At 44.7% G+C, this 26,181-nt stretch overlaps 1 protein-coding gene across 1 annotated transcript in view; it reads left to right on the top strand.

Moving 5' to 3' along the window:
- LOC135556179 (tyrosine-protein kinase JAK1-like) overlaps positions 1–26,181 on the top strand; it is a 54,240-nt gene that overhangs the window by 1,880 nt on the left and 26,179 nt on the right. The window contains exons 2-10 of the mRNA XM_064989164.1: positions 6,379–6,584; positions 15,940–16,063; positions 20,077–20,230; positions 20,412–20,575; positions 21,734–22,079; positions 22,281–22,463; positions 24,044–24,201; positions 24,408–24,522; positions 25,461–25,659. Coding sequence (XP_064845236.1) covers positions 6,386–6,584; positions 15,940–16,063; positions 20,077–20,230; positions 20,412–20,575; positions 21,734–22,079; positions 22,281–22,463; positions 24,044–24,201; positions 24,408–24,522; positions 25,461–25,659 — 1,642 coding nt within the window. The 5' untranslated portion in view covers positions 6,379–6,385. The remainder of the gene's footprint in view (positions 1–6,378; positions 6,585–15,939; positions 16,064–20,076; positions 20,231–20,411; positions 20,576–21,733; positions 22,080–22,280; positions 22,464–24,043; positions 24,202–24,407; positions 24,523–25,460; positions 25,660–26,181) is intronic.

Below are 26,181 nucleotides of genomic sequence, written 5' to 3'. Positions count from 1 at the left end.
CTTGTGTAATATGTTAAAAAGAATGAGATAAAGAAGATCACATTCTTGATTTCACCTGTCACATAATTTTTCATTATTAAGCTTACCGGTAGTACCCAGTCACATGGTGTTTGTTTACAAGCACACAACGATGAGAGACCAGAGCCTATTGAGAACGGACAAGTTGTGCATTTGGTTTGTTAATTTCATAGTTAGTTAGCTATGTAGCTGTGATTAGCTTCTTCCAAAATCAAACATTCGCTTGGTAACAGCAGAGTTCCCTCCTGGAGGGAGAGGAGAGAGTCCCTCTGTCCAGTGTCCGTGTTCTTTTGCCCAACTTAATCTTTTCTTTATTGGCCAGTCTGAAATATGGCTTTTTCTTTGCAACTCTGCCTAGAAGGACATCATCCTGGAGTCGCCTCTTCACTGTTGATGTTGAGACTGGTGGTTTGCGGGTGCTATTGAATGAAGCTGCCAGTTGAGGACTTGTGAGGCGTCTTTCTCAAACTAGAAACTCTAATGTACTTGTCCTCTTGCTCAGTTGGGCACCGGGGCCTCCCACCCCATCTATTCTGGTTAGAGACAGTTTGTGCTGTTCTGTGAAGGTGCACAGTAGTACACAACGTTGTACGAGATCTTCAGTTTCTTGGCAATTTCTTGCATGGAATAGCCTTCATTTCTCAAAACAGGAATAGACTGACAAGTTTCAGAAGAAAGTCCTTTGTTTCTGGCCATTTTGAGCCTGTAATCGAACCCACAAATGCTAATGCTCCAGATACTCAACTTGTCTAAAGAAGCCCAGTTTTATTGCTTCTTTAATCAGGACAACAGTTTTCAGCTGTGCTAACATAATTGCAGAAGGTTTTTCTAATGATCAATTAGCCTTTTAAAATGATAAACTTGGATTATGTCACGATCGTCTAATGAAATAACGGACCAAGGTGCAGCGTACGTAGAGTTCCACATGTTTAATCAAAAGAAACTCACAAAAACAACAAAGAAGAATACAGGATACGTGAAGCTAAAGCAGTGCTCAACAGGCAACTACACAGAAACAAGATCCCACAAAAACTCAGTGGGAAAAGGCTGCCTAAATATGATCCCCAATCAGAGACAACGATAGACAGCTGCCTCTGATTGGGAACCATACCAGGCCAACATAGAAATAGAAAAACTAGAGTACCCACCCTAGTCACACCCCGACGTAACCAAATTAGAGAATAAAAGGCTCTCTAAGGTCAGGGCGTGACAGTACCCCTTCCCAAAGGTGTGGACTCCGGCTGCAAGACCTGACTCCGGGTGGGCATCTAGCCTCGGTGGTGGCTCCGGTGCAGGACGTCGTCCTCTGGTGCCGGGATCGTCGCCGGAAGCTCCGGACAGTGAATCAACGCCGGAGACTCTGGACCGTGGATCGTCACCGGAGGAACCGGACCGTGGATCACCGCCGGAGGCTCCGGACCGTGGAACGTCGCCGGAAGAACCGGACCGTGGATCATCGCCGGAGGCTCCAGACCGTGGATCGATGCCGGGGACTCCAGACCGTGGATCATAATTGGAGGCTCCGGACTGGGAACCCTCGCTGGAGGCTCTGGACTGGGAACCCTCGCAGGAGGCTGTGGACTAGGAACCCTCACTGGAGGCTCTGGACTAGAACCCCCCACAGGACGCTCTGGACTAGAAACCCCCACAGGAGGCTCTGGACTAGGAACCCTCGCTGGAGGCTCTGGACTGGGAACCTTCGAAGGAGGCTCTGGACTGGGGAGGCGCCCTGGAGGCCTGATGCGTGGGGCCGGCACAGGTGGCACCGGACTGGTGACACGCACTTCAGGACGAGTGCGGGGAGCAGGCACAGGACATACCTGACTGGGAAGGCGCACTTAAGGGAGAGTGCGAGGAGGAGGCACAGGGCTTACTGGGCTGTGGAGGCGCACTGGAGACCTGGTGCGTAGAGCAGACACAGATGGTGCCGGAACGATGACACACTCCGCAAGGTGAGTGCGGGGAGCTAGCACAGGACATACTGGGCTTTGGAGGTGATCTTCATCCCCATGTGCAGTTGCAAACCATTGTCTGGCTTTTTTATGGTGGTTTTGGAGCAGTGGCTTCTTCCTTACCGAGCTGCCTTTCAGGTTATGTCGATATAGGACTCATTTTACTGTGGAAATAGATACTTTTGTACCTGTTTCCTCCAGGATCTTCACAAGGTCCTTTGCTGTTGTTCTGGGATTGATTTGCACTTTGCGCACCAAAGTACATTCATCTCTAGGAGACAGAACACGTCTCCTTCCTGAGCGGTATGACTGCTGCATGCTCCCATGGTGATGAACGTGGTACCTTCGGGCGTTTGCAAATTGCTCCCAAGGATGAACCAGACTTGTGGAGGTCTACAATTTTTATTCTTATGTCTTAACTGATTTATGTATGTAAACTTCCGACTTTAACTGTATGTACATATACTGTGCCTTCGGAAAGTATTAATTCTTACAGCATTTTCTCCCCCTTGTACACACAATACCCCATAATGTCGAAGTCTAACATGTTTTAAGAAATATTTGCATATTTATTGACGTTGAAATAAAGATATCTAAGTCACTTAAGTATTCACACCCCTGAGTCAATACTTTGGAAGACCACCTTTGGGGTCAATTACAGCTTTGACTCATCTTTGCTATGTCTGTATAAGCTTTGCACATCTGTATTTGGGGATTTTCTCCCAGTCTTCCTTGCAGATTTTCTCATGCTCTGTTAAGTTAGTTGGGGAGCGGCGGTGACCAGCAATCTTCAAGTCTTTCCATAGATTTTCAATGGGATTCAAGTGTGGGTCACTCAAGGACTTTCATATTCTTGTTCTGAATAATACCAGCGTTGGTTTGGCTGTATGCTTGGGGTCATTGTCCTGTTGGAACGTAAATCTTTGCCCCCAGTCTTAGGTCATTTGCATTCCGAGGCAGGTTCTCATCAAGGATTTGCCTGTATTTGCCTCCATTCATTGGTCCCTGCTGCTGAAAAGCATCCCCACAGCATGATGCTGCTACCACTATGCTTCACGGTAAGGATGGTGTTAGACAGGTCATGACATGTCTTTCTACAGACATAGCACTTTGCATTCAGGCCAAAGTTAAATGTATGTGTCATCAGACCACAATCTTTTGCCTTATGCCCTGTCTTTCACATGCCTTTTTTTGCAAACTCCAGGCGTGCTGCCATGTGCTTTTTTCTCAGGATTGGCTTCCGTTTGGTCACTCTCCCATAAAGCCCAGATTGGTGAAGTGCTGTAGAGACTGTTGTCCTTCTGGTAGGTTCTCCCATTTCAGCCAATAAACTCTATAGTTCTGTCAGAGTGGTCATTGGGAAAGGGAGATTCAAATGAAATGTGTCTTTCGCATTTACCCCAACCCCTCTGAATCAGAGAGGTGCGAGGGGCTGCCTTAATCGAACATCCACGTCTTCGGCCGTGGGTTAACCTGCTCAGGGGCAGAACGACAGATTTTTACCTTGTCAGCTCGAGGATTCGATCCAGCAACCTTTCAGTTACTGACCCAACGCTCTAATCACTTGGCTACCACCCGCCCATTGAGTTCTTGGTCACCTCTCGGACCAAGGTCCTTCTTGTCCGGTTGCTCAATTTGGTCGGACTGCCAGCTCTAAGCTCTTGGAAACTTTCAACACTCTAGAAATAGTTTTATACCCTTCCCCAGATACAGTATATGCCTCATCACAATTCTATCTTAGAGATCTTTGGACAGCTCCTTGGACTTCATGGAATAGTTTCTGCTCTGAAATGCACTGTCAACTGTGGGACCTTATAAACACAGATTCTTTCTAAATCATGTCCAAATAATTTAATTAGCCACAGGTGGACTCCAATCAAGGATGATCAAAGACAATTGGATGCACCTGAGCTCCATTTGGAGTGTCGTAACAATGGGGTTTGAATACTTATGTAAATGAGATAGTTCTGTATTTTACTTGCAATAAATTTGCAGACATTTCTAAGAACATGTTATCACTTTGTCATTACGGGGTATTGTGTGTAGATGGGGTAGAATTTTTTTTCAGTCTGTAACACAGCAAATTGTGGGGTACGTTGAGGGGTATGAATACTTTATGAAGACACAGTCCGGTAGCTTAGCACCGCTTCGTTTGTCCACTTCCGTCAAAGATTTTTTATAACTAAACCACGATAGACCACAGCCTGTCATTTCCAATGTGAACAAATTAGTTATAGTGGGCAGAACAAGCAAGGAGGAGGGAAGAGACCAGCACGAACTAGCGAGATCCTATTTGCCCGTTCCAGCCTGCATTTGCATATGTCCATTAGGGAACACCTACTCTGTGAAATGCGAGTGTGTAATAGCTAAATTTGCCTTTGCAATCCTTAACAACGCAATTAAAAAAAAAAACAATGGCAAAGGGTAAAGTCCACACAACATTCTTGTTTGGGGAACCAAAATATTGTATTGAGATCAAACGTTTCATCAATGAGAAAATGTGTGCAGTTTCGGACGAAATCCATCTCCTTACGGCCACTGAGCTTCCTCTCACTACCATATTGGGTAGTTAGTGGCATGCGCTTGGCATTTCTTCACATTTATACATATGAAATATCAGTCTCAATGTTCTATCTGTGCTTTCGTATTGAGCATGTCACTGGTACATCCTGTTTTTGAGTTTTTGCTTGTAAGCAGAAATCAGGAGGATAGAGTTATAGCCAGATTTGTCAAATGGAGTGTGAGGGAGAGCCTTGTATGTGTGGAGTAAAGTGATCTAGAATTTTGTTGCCTCGAGTTAAAATGTAAATATGAGGTAAAACGGATTTCAGTTTCCCTGCATTAAAATCACCAGCCACAAAAAACCGTTCACTCTAGACTGATCCCTGTGAAGAGCAAATTCAGCAACTCTTGGAGGGCCTTGGAAGTTGATCAAATGCTTCTTTATTGATGCCCTCCCAAGAGTTTCTGAATTTCCTCTTCACTTCAGTTTGCTCCTCCATTCATGCACCTTGGTTGGAGAGTGAGGTAGCAGGCCTGGGATCTGCCAGGGAGCTCACCATACCATATTATCACGATACTTAGGTACCAATGTGATATGCAATTTCTCACAATTCTATATGTATTGCGAGTCGATATTTGATCTTTCAAACATATTGCTTACTATGTCTGCTGCAGAGAGACGAGGAACAAAAAGTGCTGAAAACAACATGTTGGCTCACTATTGATTGTGTTACAATGTTTGAGTCACTCAGATAGCATAAGAACACAACATAAGCCATGGCAAATCTTCTCTCAGCCTCATGGCACGATGTGTAGAATTGCAGGAAAGCAGCTTTGAAACTGCAAACTGTTGCCTCGGTGGCCAAAGAGGAGGGCCTCTAAAACCTCTACCGCTGTTGAAAAAAATCCTAGGGAAAACGCAGTCATCTGACTCATCCAAACTTTCATCATGTGTTGAAGGACAGTACAGTAAAAGAATGTAGCCTAGCCTACCTCTGAGGTGTCTCTTTGTTTTGCCAGTGTAACGTACAGTAGTTCAGTTGTGGCTGATGCAGAATGTCGGCCTAGGTCTACATTGTTTGGATGTGAAGGAGGACCTCATGACAAGCGTTTGAAGGCCACATGCCTTTAAAATACAGTACAGAATGTGGACTATAAAATACAGAATGTGTATTGTCTAACATAGCCTTTGGCGTAAGCACTTTGCCCAGCAACTATTGTGCCGTCTTCAGCCATCCTTGATGAACTGCAGGTATCGGTTCATTGCAGCAATCCATTTTTTCCGCTGTTGGTTCACTGTTAACCGTTTCTCAGCACTGTAGACTAATGAATACACCGTGTGTGTGGAGCGGGGTTCTCACAGGCTGATAAGACTTCAGCAGGACCTGAGGACACTTTGGCCCTAACAGTGTGTGTGTGATTCATGTAGGCCTATGTGTGTGTGTGTGTGTGTGTGTGTGATCCTGCTGATCCCAGCAGCAGTCAGTAGATCAGAGCTCTGTCACCATTGGCGATAGGCTGATTAGGGGTGTTATGAAACAAACTGTCCTAGCCACTAGGGATGCCACCTGCGCCGCTGTAGAGGAAGGGGAAACGCTGCTGGGAGAACTAATGGGATGATCTGCACGCAGAGGGAGAACTACCTCACCTCCCTCCAGAGGAGGTTTGTGTTTGCTTTGGTGAGATCATCTCAGTAGGTGTGTGTGTGTGTCGTGAATTACATTGCCTGAGTAGGTGTGTGTTGTGGGTAGCCAACGTGAGTCATCAGGGTATGCTGGACTCCGTACCACTGCTACAGTGAGCTCACCTCTGGATCAATACGTTACCCACCCCCGACACACATACACACTCCCTCTGTTCTGCCTTTGATGTATTGACATCTCCATCCCTCTGCCTCTACCTTCAGAGTCTGGATGCCAAGTCCGGGGGTGATGGAGCTGGGTAGGCAACTGTGTGGGAAGATGAGGAGGTCGAGGAGAGCCGAGGGCCCCGTCACTGTGCCCATGAGGGGTCTGGAGATCCATTTTTACCTGCCAGATATGCCGCAGCTGGGATTCCTCAAAGACAGCTTCACCGCTGAGGAACTGTGTGTCGAGGCCGCCACAATATGCTGTAAGTACTGTCTCACCTCCCGCCTAGAGCGTGTGTGTGTGTGTGTATTGTATGGCATGACTGCAAGTGTGTGTTGCAAGCCTAACTGCGTCCATCCCTGTATGTGTAGGTGGGTGTGCCTGTAGGCACCCGTGTGTGAGTGTCTGCATGCCAGGGCATCAAACAGGGTGTATTTGTACGATTGGATTTGCAGGAAGTTTTCAGGAAGATTCAGAAGTTATATATCTTAAATATGGTCATTTACAACTAATTGGGGATAAATGTGGTGAACCATCCTGATGGAGCCTGTCTGCCAACAGAGAGGTCCACTGTTGCCACTGTGAATAGGCCGTCACATGAGTTTACTCTTAGCTAGGAGACCAGAAGGAGAAATGGTAAGTAAACTAAGGATGAAATGGCTTTGTAATAGATGTTTCATTTCATTGTGTCTGCTGCTCATTTACATCATACAGTAGGCTTGGCCTATACAACATGGCATTGGAAATTGTTACAAAGATGTATGTATTACTTGTGAAGCTTTGTTTTATTGCCTACGTGTGTTTTGTCAGTGGATGTTCTTTATCTCAATGCTTAAGATGTACTGTGTGTATATATAAGGGGCATCAAGAGGCATCACTGCAGTCCCTGGTTCGAATCCAGGCTGCATCACATCTGGCTGTGATTGGGAGTCCCATTGTGCGGCGCACAATTTGGTCCCGGGGTAGGCTGTCATTGTAAAAAAGAATTTGTTCTTAACTGACTTGCCTAGTTTAATAAATACGATAAACTCTAAATCCTAAAATGAGGAACCTTTGAGTAGTTCCTTGTCATTTCACTAAGCCGTGACACCCACCCATTTAACTGGACAAATCATGACAAAAGATAATATTGTTGAAGGCCTGGGTAGAAGCTAAGTGCAGCTTTCATAGTCTATCGAATGGAGAAATAAAGGAATATAGGCTGCGTTATTTAAAAAAAAAAAATACAAAATAGTTACTGCTTGGTGGAATTCTCCGCTCTCTGGCCTAGATTCCTCTCTTGTTTTATGTAGGCTATATAACATGTTTATTGAAATAGGCTATAGCAAATAGGACTAGGCTATTACTCGGAATGCCACTTGTGTGTCACCCTGCAGCTGCCCTGCTTGTTTACAGCGTGGCACTAGTAAAGAAAGAGGCTAAACCATCATCTGTCACATCACGATGTCGTCACCATCAACAATGGCTGTCCATCATTGTCGACAGACGATGCTATCGCAATATCGGCCACCCTAGTACTATATTTATTGAAAATTTGGCTATATGAATCCTATAAATGAAAATTACCAATTTGGGTGCAATCAATTAGCTTAAATGATCAGAGATCAAATGATATTTAAACAAAATAATGTTTCAGGAATGCTAATTTTATTTGTTTGTGATTACAGAAATGATTTCATGATTTTGTGTGGTAATCCTCTTGTTTTGGGGTGGGTGGAACGACCCTCTTACTGATGCCAAATGGCTTTGTTTTAACTATATTAGCAGGCTGTTACCGTAGCTGAATTTATGCTTCTCTGCTGACTTCCACATGTACTCTACCTGATTTGATGACAAAACATGACATAATACTTACAGTAAATACTGTATACTCCTCCCTTGCCAGATAGCAGGCACACAATACAGACAAAGCCGATGTAGCCTAGCTACTAGGCTATCCCGCATGAGAAAAGATACTAACACCCAGCATCTGTTTTCCTACAGCTCTAAAAGATGCTGGTTTGGTAGTCAAATTATAGGCCTGTATTTATACCTTTGTTCTGAGACTGTCTGAAAAAGTCCACGACATCTGTCAGCGTGATCGGTGCCAGAAAGGGAGAGTAGAAGAGAGGGTAAGAGAAGTGTGGTTTCATCCGTCCGGCTGATCCTTTCAGCCACATACTGACTCCAATACAAGATGGTGGCTGGTTCGGGTTTGTTCAGGGCGGGACGAGTTCTGGAATTTCGTCCTTGTGTGAAGCCCACCCTTTTCTTCCCAGTACTGCAGAGCGAGCAGAGAAAGGAAGCCTACACAGACAACATACAGACAACAACAAGACTCAGGAGGAGTTCAACTCCACAGCTACCATAGTTTATATATGCAAATACTCAAAAGTTATAGGCTAAACAAACAAAGCAGCTGCCAACACAAATGTATGATCTGTTTATAGTCCAATCCAAAGTAGTCTGTCTGTGTCTGTGCAGGACCTTTCTGTCTTGTGTGGTCAGTGGTAGGTAGTTTAACGCACATTATGTCCCTCACATCAAAACAACTCAGCCCAGAAAAGAGGAAGTGTCATGGCCCTATACTTTTCCCATCTCATATTATGTTCCATTTATAGTTCAAAACAAACAGAAAGGCTCATCTGTGGGTGGGTCTAATCCTGAATGCTGATTGGTTAAAACCGCAGTTACCACTGGCTAATTCTGTGATGTTAAAATGCTTATTTACTCTGTTCCATCGGACTGTGCAATCCACTGTCTCATCAGCCCAGCCAAGCAATTTATAAACTTGATCTCCACTATAAAAAGCAGACATTCTCACATTTCTTTTAGACTAACATTTTGTTTTCAACAGCAGAGATTTAGCCCCATGTGATATGCAACTTTTCAGGGAAGTTAGGAACAAATATATACAGTCAGTTAGAAAAGCTAAGGCTAGCTTTTTCAAACATAAATTTGCATACTGTAGTACTAACTCAAAAAAGTTCTGGGACACTGTAAAGTCCATGGAGAATAAGAGCACCTCCTCCCAGCTGCCCACTGCTCTGAGGCTAGGAAACACTGTTACCACCGATAAATCCACGATAATTGAGAATTTCAATAAGTATTTCTCTACGGCTGGCCATGCTTTCCACCTGGCTACCCCTACCCCGGTCAACTGCCCGGCACCCTCCACGGCAAACCGCCAAAGCCCCAACCATTTCTCCTTCTCCCAAATCCAGATAGCTGATGTCCTGAAAGAGCTGCAAAATCTGGACCCCTACAAATCAGCCAGGCTAGACAATCGGGACCCTCTCTTTCTAAAATTATCTGCCAATATTGTTGCAACCCCTATTACTAGCCTGTTCAACCTCTCTTTCATATAGTCTGAGAATCCCAAAGATTGGAAAGCTCCCGCGGTCATCCCCCTCTTCAAAGGGTGTGACACTCTTGACCCAAACTGCTACAGACCTATATCTATCATACCCTGTCTTTCTAAGGTCTTCGAAAGCCAGACAAAAAAGCCAGACAAACAGATTACCGACCATTTCGAATCCCATCTCTGCTATGCAATCTGGTTTCAGAGCTGGTCGTGGGTGCACCTCAGCCACGCTTAAGGTCCAAAACGACATCATAACCACCATCGATAAGAAACATTACTGTGCAGCCGTATTCATCGACCTGGCCAAGGCTTTCGACTCTGTCAATCACCACATTCTTATTGGCAGACTCGACAGCCTTGGTTTCTCAAATGATTGCCTCGCCTGGTTTACCAACTACTTCTCTGATAGAGTTCAGTGTGTCAAGTCAGAGGACCTGTTGTCCGGACCTCAGGCAGTCTCTATGGGGGTGCCACAGGGTTCAATCCTCCTGCCGACTCTCTTCAATGTATACATCAATGATGTTGCTCTTGCTGCTGGTGATTCTCTGATACACCTCTACGCAGACGACACCACTCTGATACACCTCTACGCAGACGAAACCATTCTGTATACTTCTGGCCCTTTTTTGGACACTGTGTTATTAACTAACCTCCAGACGAGCTTCAATGCCATACAACTCTCCTTCCGTGGGCTCCAACTGCTCTTAAACGCAAGTAAAACTAAATTCATGCTATTCAACCGATCACTGCCCGCACCTGCTTGCCCGTCCAGCATCACTACTCTGGACGGCTATGACTTAGAATACGTGGACAACTACAAATACCTAGGTGTTTGGTTAGACTGTAAACTCTCCTTCCAGACTCACATTAAGCATCTCCAATCAAAAATTAAATCTAGAATTGGCTTCCTATATCGCAACAAAGCATCCTTCACTCATGCTGCCAAACATACCCTCGTAAAACTGACCATCCTACCGATCCTCGACTTCGGTGATGTCATCTATAAAATAGCCTCCAACACTCTACTCAACAAACTGGATGCAGTCTATCACAGTGCCATCCGTTTTGTCACCAAAGCTCCATACACTACCCACCATTGCGACCTGTATGCTCTCGTTGGTTGGCCCTTGCTTCATACTCGCCGCCAAGCCCACTGGCTACAGGTTATCTACAAGTCTCTGCTAGGTAAAGCCCCGCCTTATCTTAGCTCACTGGTCACCATAGCAGCACCCATTTGTAGCACGTGCTCCAGCAGGTATATCTCACTAGTCACCCCCAAAGCCAATTCCTCCTTTGGTCTTCTTTCCTTCCAGTTCTCTGCTGCCAATGACTGGAAAGAACTGCAAAAATCTCTGAAGCTGGAGACTCATATCTCCCTCACTAGCTTTAATCACCAGCTGTCAGAGCAGCTCACAGATCACTGCACCTGTACATAGCCCATCTGTAAACCACCCATCTATCTACCTACCTCATCCCCATACTGTATTTATTTATTTATCTTGCTCCTTTGCACCCCGGTATCTCTACTTGCACATTCATCTTCTGTACATCTACCATTCCAGTGTTTAATTGCTATATTGTAATTACTTCGCCACCATGGCCTATTTATTGGCTTAAATCCCTTATCTTACCTCATTTGCACTCACTGTATATAGATTTTGGTAAATTTTTCTTTTGTTCTACTCTATTATTGACTATGTTTTGTTTATTCCATATGTAACTCTGTGTTGTTGTATGTGTCGAATTGCTTTGCTTTATCTTGGCCAGGTTGCAGTTGCAAATGAGAACTTGTTCTCAACTAGCCTACCTTGTTAAATAAAGGTGAAATAAAAATAACTAAAAAATCTGTATAAACGTTGCTGTCTGTTTCTACAACATTTACCACAATGTTTCAATATTGAAATTCGATCTTCAGTTGTCCCATAGTATTGAACGTGTCAGGACAAGACAGACAGGCAGGCAGCGTTTCTCAGCCAGTTGAAATCGTGAATTAAATGGCATAACTTTTATGGATATATACAGTTGAAGTCGGAAGTTTACATACAGTGGGGCAAAAAAGTATTTAGTCGGCCACCAATTGTGCAAGTTCTCCCACTTAAAAAGATGAGAGGCCTGTAATTTTCATCATAGGTACACTTCAACTACGACAGACAAAATGAGAAAAAAAATCCAGAAAATCACATTGTAGGATTTTTTATGAATTTATTTGCAAATTATGGTGGAAAATAAGTATTTGCTCAATAACAAAAGTTTATCTCAATACTTTGTTATATACCCTTTGTTGGCAATGACAGAGGTCAAACGTTTTCTGTAAGTCTTCACAAGTTTTTCACACACTGTTGCAGGTATTTTGGCCCATTCCTCCATGCAGATCTCCTCTAGAGCAGTGATGTTTTGGGGCTGTTGCTGGGCAACACGGACTTTAAACTCCCTCCAAAGATTTGAAAGATTTCCAAAGATCAGCACAGTCGTGAAGAAGGCATGGCAGCGCCTCTTCTTCCTCAGGAAGCCGAAACGATTTGGTATGACCCCTCAGATCCTCAGGAACTTTTACAGATGCTCCATCGAGAGCATCCTGATTGGTTTATTCACTGTCTGATATGGCAGCTGCACCGCCCTCGACCGGATGGCCCCACAGAGGGTGGTGCGGACTACCCAGAGCATAACTGGGTGTCGAGATCCCAGACATCCAGGACATACATGCCAGGCCTGAAAAATTACTAAAGACTCCAGCCACCCAAGACCTGGACTATTCTCCATGCTCCCATGCGGCAAGCATTAACGGTGCATCAAGGCTCAGACCAACAAACCCTTAAACAGCTTCTATTCCCTGGCCATAAGACTGTTAAATGGCTAACAACTAACATTACTGTTCTCCCTCTCCCACATACTATCCACACGGACTCTATGACCATCCACAGGTCTCTATCCACTCTGACACACACACCTTCACTGTTGCTCTTACTCACGCACACACACATAATACACACACTCACAAACACCCTCACGCACACTCTCATCACTATTACTGCTGTTTATATGTATATATTACCATTTAGTGTATTACCATAAGTATTTATATATTCCTGCTATCAGTCACTTTTCGGCCCTGTTTACATGTACAGTGTCTTCAGAAAGTATTCATACCCCTTGACTTATTCCACATTTTATGTTACAGCCTGAATACACACAATACCCCATAATGACAGTGAAAACATGTTTGGAAATGTATTGGAAATGAGATACACTAATATCTCATTTCCATAAGTATTCTCACCCCTTTTCTATGACACTCCAAATTGAGCTCAGGTACATCCAATTTCCTTTGATCATCCTGGAAATGTCACTTCATCTTGATTGGAGTCCGCCTGTGACGAATTCAATTGTTTGGACATGATTTACAAAAACATACCTGTCTATACACAGTGCCTTCGGAAAGTATTCATACCACATGACTTTCCCCACATTTTGCTACTTTACAAGCCTTATTTTTAAATGGATTAAATAAATAAACATCCTTAGCAATTTACACACAATACCCCGTAATGACGAAGTGAAAACAGGTTTTTAGAAATCTTTGCAAATATATTAAACAGAAAAAACATACAATTTTTACATACGTATTCAGACCTTTTGCTATAAGACTCGAAAATGAGCTCAGGTGCATCCTGTTTCGATTGATCATCCTTGAGATATTTTCTAAAACTTTATTGAAGTCCACCTGTGGTAAATTAAATTGACTGGACATGATTTGGAAAGGCACACACCTGTCTATATAAGGTCCCACAGTTGACAGTGCATTTCAGAGCAAAAACCAAGCCATGAGGTCGAAGTTATTGTCTGTATAGCTCAGAGAAAGGTTTGTGTCAAGGCACAGATCTGGGGAAAGCTAATAAACATTTTCTGCAGCATTGAAAGTCCTCAAGAACACAGTGACCTTCATCATTCTTAAATGGAAGAAGTTTGGATCCAGCAAGACTCTTCCTAGAGCTGGAAGCCCGGCCAAACTGAGCAATCGGGGGAGAAGGGCCTTGGTCAGGGAAGTGACCAAGAACCCAATGGTCACTCTGACAGAGCTCGAGAGTTGCTCTGTGGAGATGGCAGAACCTTCCAGAACCACAACCATCTCTGCAGCACTCCACCAATCAGGCCTTTATGGTAGAGTGGCCAGACGGAAGCAACTCATTAAAAAGGCACATGACAGCCCACTTGGAGTTTTTCAAAAGGCACCTAAAGACTCTCAGACCATGAGAAACCTGGCACCAACTCTACAGTGAAGCATGGTGGTGGCAGCATCATGCTGTGGGAATTTTTTTCAGAGGCAGAGACTGGGAGACTAGTCAGGATCGAGGGAAAGATGAACGGAGCAAAGTACAGAGAGATCCTTGATGAAAACCTGCTCCAAAGCACTCAGGACCTCAGACTGGGGCGAAGGTTCACTTTCCAACAGGACAACGACCCTAAGCACACAGCAAAGTCAACGCAGGAGTGGCTTCGGGAAAAGTCTCTGAATGTCCTTGAGTGGCCCAGCCAGAGCCCGGACTTGAACCCAATCAAACATCTCTGGAGAGACCTGAAAATAGCTGTACAGCAACGCTCCCAATCCAACCTGACAGAACTTGAGAGGATCTGCAGAGAAGAATGTGAGAAACTCCGCAAATACAGGTGTGCCAAGTTTCGAGCATCATACCCAAGAAGACTCAATGCTGTAATCACTGTCAAAGGTGCTTCAACAAAGAGTAAAAGGTCTGAAAACTTATCTAAATGTGATATTTCCATTTTGTTCTTTTAGTAAATTGGAAAAAAATGTCTAAACCTGTTCTTTCTTTGTCATTATGAAGTTGTGTTTGTAGATTGAGGAGGGGGAAAAAAACAATTTCATCATTTTTAGAATAAGGCTGTAACGTAACAAAATGTGAAAGTCAAGGGGTCTGAATACTTTCCGAAAGCACTTTTAGGTCCCACAGTTGACAGTCTGTCAGAGCAGAAACTATACCAGGAAGTCCAACGAACTGTCTGAGATATACATCTGGGGGAGGCTATAAAACCATTTCTAGAGTGTTGAAAGTTTCCAAGAGAACATGTGGTCTCCATCATTAGGAAATGGAAAAAATGTGAAACTCCCCAGACTCTGCTTAGAGCTGGCTACCCGACCAAACTGAGCAACTGGGCAAGAAGGACCTTGGTCAATGACCACTCGGACAGAACTACAGAGTTCCTTGGCTGAGATGGGGGGGGAAAACCCACCAGATGTGCTACAGTCTCTATAGCACTTCACCAATCTGGGCTTTATTAGGAGAGTGTCCAGACGGAAGCCACTCCTGACAAAAAGGCACATGACAGCACGCCAGGAGTATGCAAAAAGGCACATGACAGCACGCCAGGAGTATGCAAAAAGGCACATGACAGCACGCCAGGAGTATGCAAAAAGGCACATGACAGCACGCCAGGAGTATGCAAAAAGGCACATGACAGCACGCCAGGAGTATGCAAAAAGGCACATGACAGCACGCCAGGAGTATGCAAAAAGGCACGTGTAAGCATAAAACAAACGATTCTGTGGTAAATGCAAAGCACAGTGTCTTAGAGGTTAATTAACAAAGCTTGATGAAAATCTGCTAGGAAGAATGGGAGAAAATCCACAAATCCAGATGTGCAAAGCTGATATAGATACAGACATACCCAAGATGAGTCAAAGCTGTAATCGACCCCAAAAGGTGCTCTTCCAAAGTATTGACTCAAGGGTTGTGAATACTTATGTAAATGAGATATTTCTGTATTTAGTCATCAATGTATGTCCTATCAGTCACTTTTTATGTATAAACCTACCTCAACCACTCCAGAACCCCTGCACATTGAATAACCTGTATATACTCGCATTCTCATGTTTCTTCAACCCGTACCATACTTTTTGTGTGTGTTTATTGTGATTCCATGTTCTATTATTACTACGGTCACTGCATTGTTGAGAAAGAGCTCTCAATGTAAAAATGTCACAGTACTGTTTTACACCTGTTGCATCCTGTGCACATGGCAAATTAACCGTGAAACGTGCACTCTGTACTTTGGTATACACTGACACGTGTGAACTCTGTGCAACTGATCATTCAGTGGCGGTTCTTTCCAAGCCTGATTGTTCAAACTTTGACCTACGTGGAAGCTGCTCTCCGGGTAAGAGCACCGACAATATGAATTCATGGATGAAAAAAGGTTGTAATGTAATGTATCCCCCCCCCCCTTTTTTCCTCCCTTCCTTCATTCCCCTCTCTCCCAGATATCTCCCCCCTGTGCCATAATCTGTTTGGTCTGTATGATGAGAGCAGGACTCTGTGGTACGCTCCCAACCACCTCTTCAAGATCACGGACGAGACCTGCATCAAGCTGCACTACCGCATGAGGTACTTAAACGGGCCTGCTGCAGTGTGTGGGTTCGCGTGTGTTTTGAGAGTGTGTGTGCGTTTGCTTGCTTCCGTGTGTGTGTGTGTGTGTGTGTCATCACATTATCATAGTCATTGTGATGAATCATGAATATCTCACTGATGTCATTCATCAGACGATCAATACACTCCCCCGTTGCGTGTGAGTTACTCATTTACTCATCCGCCACTCTGTTACCAACAACACCTGCTGTTGTTGCCACTCTGCACTCTCGATATCGCCTGTGACGGCAGTGTAAACTAGTCAGCGTGACTGTTATTCAACCGTCACTCACTGACCATGATTCAGTGTAACAGGAAAGTTGTCATGCAGGTTGGTTGTATGGCACATTGAAACCATGATGCGCAGAGTAGAACGACAATTTCTGAGCTGGTAAAGTAGTCCACATCAGATAAGATTAGAGTAGAGTAGTATGTGATTAAGTAGGATTTCCTTGTGAACTTCTTTTAGAATTCACGTGAAACATTCATACAAGGCAGGGCAAAATCCAATTACTTAAAGTATCAAGTAAGTGTGTTTGTTTTCTGCACTTGAGGATAATGTGATAGGAGATATTCAGTTGTCATGGCAATTCAGTTGTCATGGCAGTTCAGTTGGATATGATCCAAGATAAACGTTTAACTCCGAGAGGAAGGAGAGTACGTGGTGTCACGCACACTTCCTCTTTCTGCTCTCTTACTAGACAACACATTCTGCACCGGGAGCCGCATTCGCTCTTCACCGAGGTCTGGAGAGCCACTCTGAACACTGGTTATATTCACTTGCTATCACAATTTGCTAAAAGTAGTGCTCCATCCATTGTTTTTGAAATGTTCGCTGCACCCTGACTGTCTAGTGATTATTAGCAAGCAGCCGGGCAGTCAACACTCCCGGGGTGTAAGTTTGACACCCCTGCAATAGAGGGCGAGGAGGAGGGTGAATGTGGTGAGAGCCTAATAACGTTGACCCAGTGCTGAGTTGAATTGGCATCATACAGCCAGGGTACACTTAGTCAACGAACAGGTTATGGCCAACGGGGAAAAAAGGCTTACCCAAACGCACTTCAGCCCATCTTAAATGGAACAGGGGAGAATCAGATGCTCGACTGAGGGACCGGAAAATAGCCAAAACATTCCTTATCCCAGGATACTTCAACTGGTGACGGTCCGGGAGAATGAAGAAAAAGGAGCACTCCATTTCTGCGTAAATCGGATAGATTTATTGACGGGACAAACAAACAATAGTCTTACGTTTCGGCACAAATCTCCTTCATCAGAGTCTTGAGTAGGAGAAATGTCCTACTCAAGACTCTGATGAAGGAGATTTGTGCCGAAACGTAAGACTATTGTGTGAGGCTCCATATACCCTCGCAGGGGAGGGTCCCGCTCAAATAATGTTCTTCAAACGTATCGATGATGTCAGTAGTAGTAGTAGCAACTAGACCGGTTATTCAAACAGTATGATCGTCATTCAAGTTTCCTACACATACATTCCACTTGAATAACAAAAGACAGAGAAATAAAGTAAGAAAAACATATTTTCCAAAAAGATGCGAACGAGGGCTGTTCATTCCAGACCCTTTTGGCTCGACGCAAAGTGCCTTACTGTAACAATTTCCTCGTAATATTGCCGCCTCTGGAGGAAAGAGAAACGTTCTCAATTCCCCAGAATGCCAAGGTTGAGGCTGAGCCATGATTGGCCTTGAGGTAGTGCCGCACGATTGCATATTCAATATCTTTTGGTGAGGATAGCCGTTTTGTGTTCAGCTATTCTTAATTTGAGCGCCCGTTTCGTCTGACCGACTTAAACAAGCCCACATGAGCATTTGAGCATTAAACAACATTTGCTGTACTAAACTCAGCAAAAAAATAAATGTCCCTTTTTCAGGACCCTGTCTTTCAAAGATAATTCGTAAAAATCCAAATAACTTTACAGATGTCCATTTTAAACACTGTTTTCTATGCTTGTTCAATGAACCATAAACAATTAATGAACATTGTGGAACGGTCATTAAACACTAACACAATTAAGGTCACAGTTATGAAAACATAGGACACTAAAGAGGCCTTTCTACTGACTCTGAAATCCTTAGGCATGCTGCAAGGAGGCATGAGGACTGCAGATGTGGCCAGGGCAATAAATTGCAATGTCCGTACTGTGAGACGCCTAAGACAGCGCTACAGGGAGACAGGGTGGACAGCTGATCGTCCTTGCAGTGGCAGACCACGTGTAACAACACCTGCACAGGACTGAGGGCTTGTAGGCCTGTTGTAAGGCAGGTCCTCTCCATACATCACTGGCAACAACGTTGCCTATGGGCACAAACCCACTGTCGCTGGACCAGACAGGACTGGCAAAAAGTGCTCTTCACTGACGAGACATGGTTTTGTCTCACCAGGGGTGATGGTCGGATTTGCGTTTTTCATCGAAGGAATGAGCGAGGCCTGTGCTCTGGAGCGGGATCGATTTGGAGGTGGAGGGTCTGGGGTGGTGTGTCACAGCATCATCGGACTGAGCTTGTTGTCATTGCAGGCAATCTCAACGCTGTGCGTTACAGGGAAGACATCAGGGAAGACATCCTCCTCCCTCATGTGGTACCCTTCCTGCAGGCTCATCCTGACATGACCCTCCAGCATGACAATGCCACCAGCCATACTGCTCGTTCTGTGCGTGATTTCCTACAAGACAGGAATGTCATGGCCAACAAAGAGCCCGGATCTTAATCCCATTGAGCACGTCTGGGACCTGTTGGATCGGAGGGTGAGGGCTAGGGCCATTCCCCACAGAAATGTCCGGGAACTTGCAGGTGGCTTGGTGGAAGAGTGGGGTAACATCTCACAGCAAGAACTTTTTTTGAGTTTACAATTTCTTAAGTATTTTACCTTGTATTCTTTACCCGAGCGTGAGTGATTGAATACTTTTGTGTCACTTGAATTGGAACAATGAGTACAATGACCACAGCGGAAGAAACCATTGGGGGGGACCTGGGAGCCAGGAAGAGGGTGCAGGATTTCGGGAGCACACTGTGCACAACGCGGTCTCTGATATTGCGACTCCTCCTCAACAGAGCATGTAAGCGAAGTTGAGCGGTTGGAAAAGACACGCTATGTTATCGACCCACCTCGTTCCTTTCTTTTAGCATGTGCACATAGTAAAGTACACCATTATACTTTAGGTGGCTTTTCAGATTCCACAATGATTCTTCAGTTGTGGACAGTACATCATCGCACTCCCTCTCTTGCTCTTGGTCCTCCTCTTTGTAAGCCACCTTGATTTAGCACCTGTGTGTGTTATTAGTTTCTTGATGAAAATATTTAGCCAACTCCATGACAGTTTCTAAAGGAAGGGGGCTATTAGCGGCACACAAGTAACGGCACACAACTTCAAATGCATGCTGGGACGGGAGCACTACTTGAGCGAAATTGGTGTGGGCAAGAAGGCTGACGCTCCAACCTTTGGGAATCTCACTCCACGCTCCAGTCAAATTGGTCACACTCCAGCTCCTCGCTCCGCTCCAGTTCCGCTACAGCCCCTCGCTCTGCTCCAGCTCCTCGCTGCTCTCACAACTCTACTCCTAAACCAGTTCAGGAGAGGCTTCAGACGCAAAGTCTTTGGGCGAGGGGACACTCTGGAGAATGTGCCAGTGTTTGAGGATCATGCTTTGTATTGGATCTGCCCTTGTATTCAGTGGGAAAACAAGGGGGGGGCTCTATCAGTCTGTCGCTCTCGCTAATGACACATGTTGACGAGACTGTCACTGTAGCCGTGTCCGAGGAACCTCTCTTTCATTATTTCAGCTTTAGTCTCAATCATTTGATTTGCTGCAGCTTCCACTTTGTTAGGAATATTGCATTTTTAGAGGTTTAAGATGATTAGTGTCACATCTTAGGGGCATGTTCCTAGATTATGTCCAACATTTGTACACAAATACAAACAAATATGCATACTTAACGTCAATGCACACACATCTCTCTCTCTCTCTCTCTCTCTCCAGGTTTTACTTCACTAACTGGCATGGGACCAGTGAGAGTGAGTCTCCGGTGTGGAGACATTGTATCAGTAAACTGAGAGGAGGACTCAGCCCACAGAAGATCCCAGAGGGTACACCCTTACTGGACTCTGCCTCCCTCGACTACTTGTTCTTCCAGGTACGTGTGTGTGTCTTTGAGAGGGTATGCACACTGTACATGTATGATTCACTACTCTTCCAAATTTCATTGGAACATTAGTCACCATTCACCACATCAGAAATCTGACGATTTGTATATACATGTCCCTTCTTGTATGGTTATGTATGAGAATATTTATTGTGTGTGTGTGTGTTTCCAGGGCCAGAATGATTTCCAGAAGGGTCTGGCTGTGGTGCGTAGCCAGCAGAGTGAGGCGGAGCAGCATGAGATAGAGAATGAGTGTCTGGGCATGGCTGTACTGGCCATCACTCACTACGCTATGACCAAAGAAATACCTCTCTCTACTGCTTCCAAAGAGATCAGGTATAGATGACACACTCACACACAGACAATGTTCCCTACAATTTTTTTTAGGAAGTGAGCAAATTTCAGATCTGCCTAGGGCAAACATGAATGTTGTGTAAATTTTGTGCAACTTCCAGGGTGCGTCTACTGTGAACACTGAGGCCATACCCGCTTTAAGTTACAGTTGTCGTGGTCAAGTAGGCTACTGTGGCTATTTGGCCTACCGTCAAAAACAAAAGAGAAAATGGATCCCGTAACATTTTAACATGGAAATAGCTGTTCTATCATTCAGTCTACAGTAGCAGCCAATGTGTGGTCGTCAATGTTTAGGCCTACATTCCATGAGACTTTTGAAGAAAGACATGCAAGGCTTAACATTAACCTGTTTAACCACTTGTCCTTCAGACAAGGTGGTGACAAAAATGTGGTCTTTGATGCAAAAATAATAAATCAAATACATTATTATTCCCATACCATTATTACAAGGAATCAGACAAATTTGGCTACTTAGCTTATTCAAGCTTCTCTCAAAATACAACACTGCCCCTTTAAGACAAAAAAAAAGCTCTGGCTTTTCAAAGATGTCTAGAAATGTACACATTTTGTTCTCTTGTAGGAAGCAATCACTCCCACAGTAGTTACCACAAATTATTTATAAATGGGCTAATAACTCACTAACTAGCAGCTACATGCAGCTCATGCTCTGATCTCAAAACAAGTGCATCTACTCACGACTGCTCATGCTGTAAACACAGTCCAGTTCAAAATGAATGGCACAGATCCATATATGGCAATGTTCTATTTGCATATAGGCCTACTGCAGCTTTGCTTGGTTATGGCACACCGGTCTGTGTAGCGTACGGGCTATGGCATTGATTGATTCAATCACAATTCCCACAGTAAAGGGAAATGTTGATAGTGTTAATTAACTAAGGGGGAAAACTCTAGTTGAGTCAAGTTCAAACTTGTGCTTCTATGCGAGGGCTGATATTTTTTCTGCGCGGCAGTCCCGGGGGAGCATAGTTTAGAGGGAACATTGCACACAGATATACTGTATAATCTGTACACACGTACCTGTTGACAAATGGAAAGGGAAGACAATGTCCCTAATTCCTACACTGACTCCATCTACCCCCCCTCTATTTACCAATCCCTTTCTCCTCCTGCTCTCTCCAGCTACAAACGTTTTATCCCGGAGAACCTGAACCGGAGCATAAAACAGCGCAACATCCTCACCCGGCTCCGCATCAACAACGTCTTCAAGAACTTCCTGAATGAGTTCAACAGTCGCACCATGCAGGACAGCAACATCACGCTGTACGACCTGAAGATCAAGTACCTGTCCACCCTGGAAGGCCTCACCCGGAGCCTGGGGAGGGAGGTGTTGGAGCCCAGGGCCCTGGTACTTACCCAGGAGGGAGAGACAAACGGGGGGCTGAGCCATGGACCTGAGCCCTACCTGGCCATAGAGGTCCAGGTTACTGGGACCACAGGGATCTCCTACAGGAGGAAGCCCCCTAATGTGAGTGGGAAGGTGGGGAGGTTAAAGGTGTTGGTGTGAGATTTCTGGTTGAGATATGTTAGAATGTCTAACATTAGACTTTTGGTTGAGATATATCTGGAGAGGGAGTGATTTTGGAAGGTATTGAAGTATCTGAATGTATTTTGAAACTAATCTATAAGAAATCTTATGACAATGCATTTTTGGTTTTATTGGCAATAGAATAGCCTGATGCTGAAAGAGAAGACAAAGTCCAAGAAGAACAAGTTTGAGGGCAAACAGAAGAATGACAAGAAGAGCGAAGCCAGCGACGACTGGGTGACGTTCTGTGACTTTCACGAGATCACACACATCGTTATCAAAGAGTCCTCTGTCACCATCTTCAGACAGGATAACAAGAAGATGGTAAGATAAGTGCACACACACACACACACACACACACACACACACACACACACACACACACACACACACTCCCAATACTGCTTGAGCTGAGATTATGCCGATTAAGCAGTGACAGTAGCATATTTAGTGTTTAATTAATGAATTGGTCTCAGGTTGTCTCTTCTGTACTGTCTCTGCTCCAGCCAGCTAGTTCAAATGTCACCGGGCCTAACAACCAGCCAACCGAGCCCAGGAACAAATCATCTGATTAGTAGTCTGTGTTTAGATGAGATTACCATTAGACATTCCTCTGTTAAGAATAGAACTATGTACAGGAGAAGTCTTGTACAGTTGCTGAGTGTGTGTGCAGTACTTACAGTGTTGCTCTAATTCTGTGGGACTGAAATGATCGCTGTGACTGCATGCTACGGCCTATACGTGTGCCACTTGTTGAATCAGACCAAGCTAACTGAACCTCGAAAAAACAAGCTCCTTGAAGATGTGCAGTCTAGAGCACTAAGGAAAGGAGTTGAGAAAAGGAATCTACAAGAAAGGAAGCTAGTGGAGTGTTTTGGAACACAGACTAAGGTGTCAGCTAATGGGAAGCAGGTTGGTATTTATTGGGATGAATCTTGAAATGTTATTGGTCACATACCATGGTTAGCAGATTATTGCAAGTGTAGAGAAATGCTTGTGCTTCTAGTTCCGACAGTGCAGCAATACCTAACATGTAATCTAACAATTCCACATCTACCTAATACACACAAATCTAATTGAAGGAATAGAATAAGAATATATACATAAAAATATATGGATGAGCGATGACCGAGCGGCATAGGCAAGATGCAATAGATGGTATAAAATACAGTATATACATATGAGATGTGTAATGCAAGAAATGTAAACATTATTAAAGTGACTAGTGATCTATTTATTAAAGTGGCCAATGATGTCAAGTCTGTATGTAGCCAGTAGCCTCTCTGTGTTAGTGATGGCTGTTTAGCAGTCTGATGTCCTTGAGATAGAATATGTTTTTCAGTCTCTCGGTCCCTGCTTTGATGCACCTGTACTGACCTCGCCTTCTGGATAGTAGCGGGGTGAACAGGCAGTGGCTCGGGTGGTTGTTGTCTTTGATGATCTTTTTGGCCTTCCCGTGACATCGGGTGCTGTAGGTGTCCTGGAGAGCAGGTAGTTTTACCCCGGTGATGCATTGTGCAAACCGCACCACCCTCTGGAGAGCCTTGCCATTTGATTTATTGGGATGAAACTTGTCCTGGAGGCAGCTCTGCAGAGTGGTCCCTAGCTGGCCTAGCCACAAAGTAATCAAATCTGATTTTAAAGCTAACCTTAACTACCCTGCTAACCTTACGCCCAACCTTAAATGAAGACCAAAAAGCTCATTCTTATTAGCATACATTTTTTATGATATAGCCAATTTCAACTTTGCTGTGGGAACCGCTGAGCTAGGCCTCCAGGACACGATTCATCCCAATAAATGTCAACCTGCCAACGGGGATCCAAATAATGACGAATGAATCTAGTATTGAATGTAATGATTTATGAGGTATTTGTTACTATTGTGTAACTCGATTGTCCTCTAGGAGGTGCAGCTGGAGTTTAGAGGCGAGGCGCTGGCGTTCGCTGCTCTGGTGGACGGTTATTTCCGTCTGACGGTGGATGCCCATCACTACCTTTGTACAGAGGTGGCTCCTTCTTCTGTGGTGCAGAACCTACAGAACTGCTGTCATGGACCTATCTGGTCAGTAGTCACACACACTCACTCTCTCTTTTTTTCTCTCTGTCTGGCTTTTGTTCTCTCTCCCCATTTCCATCTTTATATCCCCCCTCATCTCTCTATTCTCCTAACCTCTTCTCTTTCCTTCTACCTTTCTCTATCTGTTTCATTTGTCTTAATCTACCGTCGAGTTTCGGGGGTTTGACTGCAGTGTGTGTTGTCTTGTGCAGTACGGAGTATGCCATCCAGAAGCTTCGTCAGGAGGGCAACGAGGAGGGAACCTACGTCCTGCGCTGGTCCTGTACTGACTACCGTAACATCATCATGACCGTGGTCTGCAAAGAGGTAACACGCGCTTACCTGGCATGGGAGACACCTTGATTACGAAAGAGGCGCGAGACCATTGCACTCTGCCCGTGCTGATCCCTGTGAATTCCCTCAAATGTGGGTATCTTGACTGCATCATTTCCGGTAATGGGAAAGTGCGTCCACACTCTACACTGGAATTAGGGCGGCAGGTAGCCTAGCGGTTAGAGCGCTGGCCCAGTAATTGAAAGGTCGCTAGTTGGAATCGCGGAGCTGACAAGGTGACAAGTCTGTCAATGTGCCCTTGCGCAAGGCACTTAACCCTAATTGTTCCACGGTTGCATTGGTATGGCCAGGGTCGAAATGGCAGACCCTGACCGTGACTCCACTCTCCGAGGGTGTCTCAGGGAGAGTTGGGATATGCAAAAAAAAAAAAAAAACATTTCGAATTCACACATGCGTATTAATACACGTTTGTACAATAGGACGAATATATCACACACCCTCTTGAGAACAAAGTATTTTTGCAGGCAGAGAGAGTTGGTTGTTAATAACTGAGGTGGAACGAATGGAGAAGTCTGATAAAAAGCCAAAACAACAAAGTTCAGAGATAATCACACAAGGAAGTGACTAGGAGCTGTCTGATAAACAGTTACAACACAGATGATACCAAAACATGATACACACTCTGAGACACATACACAGACACAGGATGGCCTTTTCAAACAATGTGTGGTTACTGTCAAAACAATAGCCTGGCAGTCTGGTGTGTATATCACATGACCATGGTTAGATAAGCTGAACTCCCATTAGTGAAAACTGTGTGTGTGTGTGTGTGTGTGTGTGGGGGGGGGGGGGGTTCCAGGCAGTATGCAGTGGTAAACAGTTTGTTTTATCCTGCCTAACTCTCTCCCCCTTTCCCTCCCTGATTTCCCCTTTCCTTCTCTCCTTCCCTTCATCTACCCCCCCCTCTCCAGTTGGATCTGTGTGAGTCGAGGCAGGTGCATTTGTATAAGAACTTCCAGATCGAGGTGGGTTCTGAGGGATTCCGTCTGTTTGGGACCGAGACCTACAGATCTTCTCTCAGAGAGCTCCTAGACCACCTGGCAAGACAGAACCTCCGTACGGACAACCTCCACTTCCAGCTCAAACGCTGCTGCCCCCCACAGCCCAGAGGTATAAGGAGAGACACAAATATTTAGTACACACACACACACATACTTTCACTTCAACTTTTAGTGCTTTTATTTCAGCCCCTCAGAATGTCATGTTGGCCTTTCCATACATGTTTTGCACACAAGCATGCATATTGAACTGAGCCCTCTGCGTGACTTGGTTCTGGTCAGCTGAAAGGATGTCCCTTTTAGTACCTGTTTACACCAAGAGCTCTAGTTTCCCTTAGCGACACTGCCTCACCATGATTACCACTCACTTAACCCTCTGAGGGTAACTGTGTGCATCTGTGTGTAGGTGTGGCTATGTGTTTTTGCAAGTGTCTTGTGTGTGTGAGAACCCTGTCTTGTTTACATCCTCTCTGTGTGTGTGTGTGTGTGTGTGTGTGTGTGTGTGTGTGTGTGTGTGTGTGTGTGTGTGTGTGTGTGTGTGTGTGTGTGTGTGTGCTGGTGCATGTGCATCAGTGAGAGGCAAGGATAGGAGTGCTGTGGTTTCCTGAGCACATCTCTCCTCCTCTGTTTACTG

Source organism: Oncorhynchus masou, chromosome 15 (assembly GCF_036934945.1).
Source record: "Oncorhynchus masou masou isolate Uvic2021 chromosome 15, UVic_Omas_1.1, whole genome shotgun sequence".
NCBI classification, from domain to species: Eukaryota; Metazoa; Chordata; class Actinopteri; order Salmoniformes; family Salmonidae; genus Oncorhynchus; species Oncorhynchus masou.
The sequence above is the reverse complement of the archived record's forward strand: the minus strand, read 5'-3'. Positions and strand labels throughout refer to the sequence as shown.